This window comes from Panicum virgatum, chromosome 7N (assembly GCF_016808335.1).
Source record: "Panicum virgatum strain AP13 chromosome 7N, P.virgatum_v5, whole genome shotgun sequence".
NCBI lineage: Eukaryota > Viridiplantae > Streptophyta > Magnoliopsida > Poales > Poaceae > Panicum > Panicum virgatum.
This window is the reverse complement of record NC_053151.1, coordinates 33,883,780-33,888,649: the sequence shown is the minus strand read 5'-3', so window position 1 is coordinate 33,888,649 and position 4,870 is coordinate 33,883,780. Positions and strand designations below refer to the sequence as shown.

General features: G+C 61.1%; 1 protein-coding gene across 1 annotated transcript; it reads right to left on the bottom strand.

Annotated features, from left to right (window-relative positions):
* Positions 1-1,339: 1,339 nt before the first annotated feature.
* Positions 1,340-4,111, bottom strand: LOC120682459 (FT-interacting protein 1-like). Its single transcript, XM_039964384.1, has one exon. It carries the CDS (start codon positions 4,095-4,097, stop codon positions 1,389-1,391), a length of 2,709 nt encoding a protein of 902 aa, XP_039820318.1. The 5' UTR covers positions 4,098-4,111; the 3' UTR covers positions 1,340-1,388.
* Between the last annotated feature and the right edge of the window lie 759 nt (positions 4,112-4,870).

Here is a 4,870-nt window from a genome sequence, read left to right as displayed (position 1 = left end):
GGGTCCGGCTCCATCTCACCAGCGGTCCCGGACCCGCTTCCCGCTCGGGGACACGTCCGGTGACACCACGTGTCCCGGAGAAGGGAGCGCTCAGCCAAAACAGCCGGGGGCCCCGGACCTCCCACGGGGTCCCGGACCCCCATAGACTATCCGGACCCCTCAGCGGGGAGTGAACAGACACCCCGCCTGGGGGGGTCCGGAGCCGCCACGTATCCGCAGGCGCAAGCACGCACGCGGCTGCGAGGCTTCCTCGGGAAGACTCGCCCACCTACCGCATTTAATGCGGGAGGCGTTAAGTGCGCTCTGCCACAGCAGAGCCCCAGGTGACTTTTGCCAGGCTGTACTGTTGATCACGCGTTACCAAGGCGCACAGTGCAGCCGCTGGCGCCACGCGCGTCAGTCTGCAACGCCAGTTAGACACGACAGCTCGGCGACGAAGTATCATGACGCCTACGCGGGAGACCCAACAGTCTACGCCGCAACCTACACCGCCTCAACGGGCTCCTCGCCGATGGGACAGGTGAAGACCCCCCTCGGTCAGAGAGTCTGCAGGGCGATGAAGCGTATCCGGCAAGAGATTCACAAAGCACTGATAATGTCTTTTTCGTGGTATACTATACATCCTCGTTGGGCCCACCTGTCGGGGTCCAACACCTGTGTACGCGCCTCCCTTGCGCTATAAAAGGGAGACGCCCGTTAGAGAAGAACTCAAGTCTCAAAAGGGGCTTAGAGGCAGAGGATAGACTCATCCACGAACTCTAGAGCAATAGAACTCTCAATGGACGTAGGGTATTACGCTCCGGCGGTCCGAACCACTCTAAATCCTCGTGTGTTCTTGTGTTCTTGCTTCATGAGTAGATCTGAGGAATAGCTTGCACTTCCCCGAATAACCACCCTCCGGGATTATGCGGGTGCACTACGCCACCCGGTTGTAGCCCTTCTCCTTGAGCCACGACAATATGTAATATGTAAGCTATCAACAACGGGATCCTGTCCTGACATGTGCATTCTTCCATGGCTTCGAGTTCACTGGAGTATGATCAGATTTGTGCTGCATTTGGTGTTTCCTTTGTCAGTTAAGTTTGCTATGCCTTCACATCAAATAGTGAATGCATTTTTCTTTATTTGACTGTTTTGGTGGTTGAATGTGCTGTTGTGAACATCCGTCTGCAGAGCTGAGGAATGTTGATCTCGTACTGGTGAATTCTGATTGGTGGTGTGGAATTGCGGAGATAATCACTACGGGCAGTACGATGTATCTTGTCGTACTCCATCATAGCGTGCACCATCATAGCGTGCACCGCAAAAAAACTAGTACTGTTGTTGGACACCAATACACTGGCCATGAAAACTGCTCTGCAGGAGCAGGATACGAAGTGAGCTGCCGACTACAGCATAGTGTCAGCCCGGGACGGCAGCCTCTTGAAGAAGTTGCCGGCAGCCGACGGCATGCGACTCCGGAACCGCGGGTGGCGGAGCACGTACAGCCCGACGACGAGCGCCACGACCCGGATGGGGGTGACGTAGAGCACGACGGCGGCGACGAGGCAGAACGCCGTGAACATTCCCGTGGCCCTCGGGTCCCTCCACGCGAGCAGCGACCGCACCCGCTCGCCCTGCGTCGCCACGTCCCCGACCACCGTCTGGATCTGCCCGGCGACGCTCCGCAGCCGGTCGTACCGCAGGCGCACCACGGCGTTGGGCCTCGACGTCGGGAACGTGTCCAGCTCCTCGTCGAGCTCGTCGGGGTGGACCGCCTCGGCGCACGAGAGCCTCGCGTCCATGTGCGGCGGCCGGCGCGGGCGGCGCCGGTAGCTCCAGAGCCCAGCCGCGGACATGTACAGAAACAAGGTCGGCAGGATGAGCTCCGGGAAGCACATGAGGGTCACGAAGAGGGCGTGCACGAGGACCGTCGCCGCCGGGTTCTTCCAGCGGCACACGTCGGCGAGCCACCGCGCCGTGCTGGCCGCGCCGGCGAGCAGCGCCGTGACGCGGAAGAAGTTGGCCTTGCTCCGCCGGATGCTCCACGCGTGCGAGTCCGCGTCCAGCATGTACTCCACCACCTCCCGGCGCAGCGGCGGCTCGGCCCGGCTCAGCCTCGCCGCCACGATGCCCATCGCCTGCCGCCGCAGGTTGTCCAGCTGCAGGACGGTGAACGGGTGGACGTAGTGCATCTTGGGGAGGAAGGGCTGGCCGTAGAGGAGCACGACGCTGCCGAGGGAGAGGCAGGTGAGGCGCACGGCGAGGCAGAGCTCGCCGTTCTTGCGCAGGCCGGACGGGTGCAGCACGACGAGCGGGTGCGCGGTGGTGTACACCTTGTCCATCTCCAGCGTCGAGAGCCGGATCCTGACCTTGCCGAACCTCTGGTCCCTGGCGGCGCCGCTGCCGCCGGCGGCGGCGGTGCCGAGTTGGCAGTTGTCGAACACGGCGAGCGTGAGCACCGTGCACGGGTCGTAGACCTCCCACGTGTACTGCTCGTTCCATCGGGGGCTGCACGAGTCCACGACGGTGCGCGTGCACACCCACTTGTGCCCGTACTTGGCGACGCAGTACGCGTCCGTCGTGCCGCGGCCGTCGACCGTCTTCATCGGGGTGAGCCCCTGCGCGCCGAGGACGCCAACTTCCAGCACGGCGATCGCCGGGCGCCAAAGCTGCCGGGCGGTAGGGCGCGTGTCGCTGGCGTACATGGTCGGCTCCTCCATGACGTGGTACGCGCCCTCGAGGCACGCACGGAGTTGCACACGGCCGGCGAAGACGGCCTCCGGCGGCCGCCCGAACGGCTCCAGGCTGAACCACTGCGCCTGGACCTGGCGGCGATCCAGCCGCTTCTCGAAGAGCGTGAGCGGCAGCACGACGCGTCCAATGATCTCGTCCTTCCCGGGGTGCACGCGGGCCTCGACGATGAGCACCGCCGGCTCGTCGAACGGCTCTGCCACGGCGAACACCAGCTCCTCGTTCCACGCCAGGCTCATCGGACTCCTCGGGGCGCAAGGCCTGGTCCTGAGCACCATGCCGCCGACTTGCACCTTGGCGAAGACGTCGGCGTGCCGGCCTTTGTCCGCAATGCCACCGGCGCCGGGCGGCACGACGTCCTGAGCCTCGAGCACGCTTATCCGGAGGTACCACAGCTTCGGCGTCACGTACACCTTGGACCGCGTGCTCTGCACGGCCGCCGCGCCGCCGCCGCCGCGGGCCGACGCGGCGTCGGCGTGCCACGTGTCCGCGAACGCCTCGTCCGCCTGCGTGCCGACCCAGACGGCGAGCATGACCTCGCCGCTTGCCGCCATCTTGCCGCCAGTCCCCTCGAGGCAGTACCACTGCGGCGCGAGCGGGCTGTCCGGCGGCACGCGCACGGGCGCCTCGGCGATGTCGAACGCGACCCTGCCGACGCAGCCGTCGCGCGCCAGGGCATCCTTGTCCCTGACCAACACCTCGAGCGCCGTGGCCTGGACGCGGTCCATGGAGAAGGCGAACACCTGGTTCCACTCGGGGCCGGACGTGCCCTCGAGATGCCGCGTCGCGCCGCGGTAGTTGCCGACGCGCGCCTCCACGTAGGGGCTGCACCCGCCGGAGACGGCGCTCGCTGGGAGCCCGCGCGCCTTGACGACGCGCACGTACAGATACTGCATCGTCTCCACGAGGTCGTAGGCGCTGGCCAGCCTCTCCCCGGAGCCAAGGCCGCCCAGCCACCGGGCGCCGGCGCCGTGTGGGCGCGCGCTTCTGCTGGCACCGGCCGGCCACTGCTCCCTGGCCTGTGGCGCCACCGGCGCCGCCGCGTCCTTGGCGGCCTTGTGATCCTCCACTCTCACTGGTGGCGCCTGCGCGCGGAACACGTACGGGTACGCCATGACCGGCGAGGCCGGCAAGGGATGGCCGCGCCGGGCGTTCGCTCTCGACGTGTCCGCGCTGTTGGTTAGGTGGTCGGCTTCCCCGTCGCCGGCAAGGGAAGGCATGCAAGGTGGCACGAAGCGAGCAAGGGACTGTGCGAACACTTCCTTGCAGAAGCTTGAAGCAATTGTGGATACCGGCAGTGATGTAAAAAGATCAAATAGATGCCGGACTAAAGCTGAGGTGATGTGGTTCGAGTCGAGGTGCATCAGCACCACGACGAGTTGGTGGGGATGCATCTGCCTAGATTTGAATAGGACCTAGGAGGCTAGGACGAGGAGTGTTGGTGAAGACTTCCTGAGATCGTTCTCGGGGAACTGCCTGTGTATACAGCTGCTTTTTTGTATCCTGTATATACAGTTTCAGGGGATGAAAGAGCCGTGACAATTTTGAAGCAATACATCTCTGACAGTCATGTTTTTTTTTCCTGCAAGACTTGTCTGTGGAAATTATCAACTGAAATAGACATTGTCAGGTTTCATAAAAAAATGTTGCCTTGACTAGTATTCAAGGTTGAAATTAAAATTCTGAAGTGTGCAGAGTTGGCTCGAAATAAAATGGTTGCTGGCATGTAAACAGACCATAAATCTTGAGGATTTGCTGGACCGGAGTGACACTTCAAAATGGACGGTTGCACATCGTAGAAGAAAAAATGAAATCAAATCACATTTTTTTTATCCAGAAAAAAAATTCTCGGTTGGGTTATGACACTTCAAAATGGACGGTTGCTTTTCACATCGTAGAAGGAAAAACTAAATCAAATCCCTTTTTTTCTTTGATCCAGAAAAAAAATTCTAGGTTGGGTTATGACATACTCAGTTTACATAATGGAACCAAGAGGAGGGAAAGGGCAAAGTGGCGTACTTGTGTTGAAAGCAAAAGCAATTCAGAGGCTTTTGGGGCCCTCGTTTGCTTTAACCAAAGAAGCCCCTTTATTTTATCCTATTTTATTCTTCAGGCTGGAGCTTTATTCTCCTCGTTG

Bases quoted from the DNA above. Each gene is read 5' to 3' on its own strand.
- LOC120682459 (XM_039964384.1), bottom strand. From the start codon at position 4,097: ATGCACCTCGACTCGAACCACATCACCTCAGCTTTAGTCCGGCATCTA.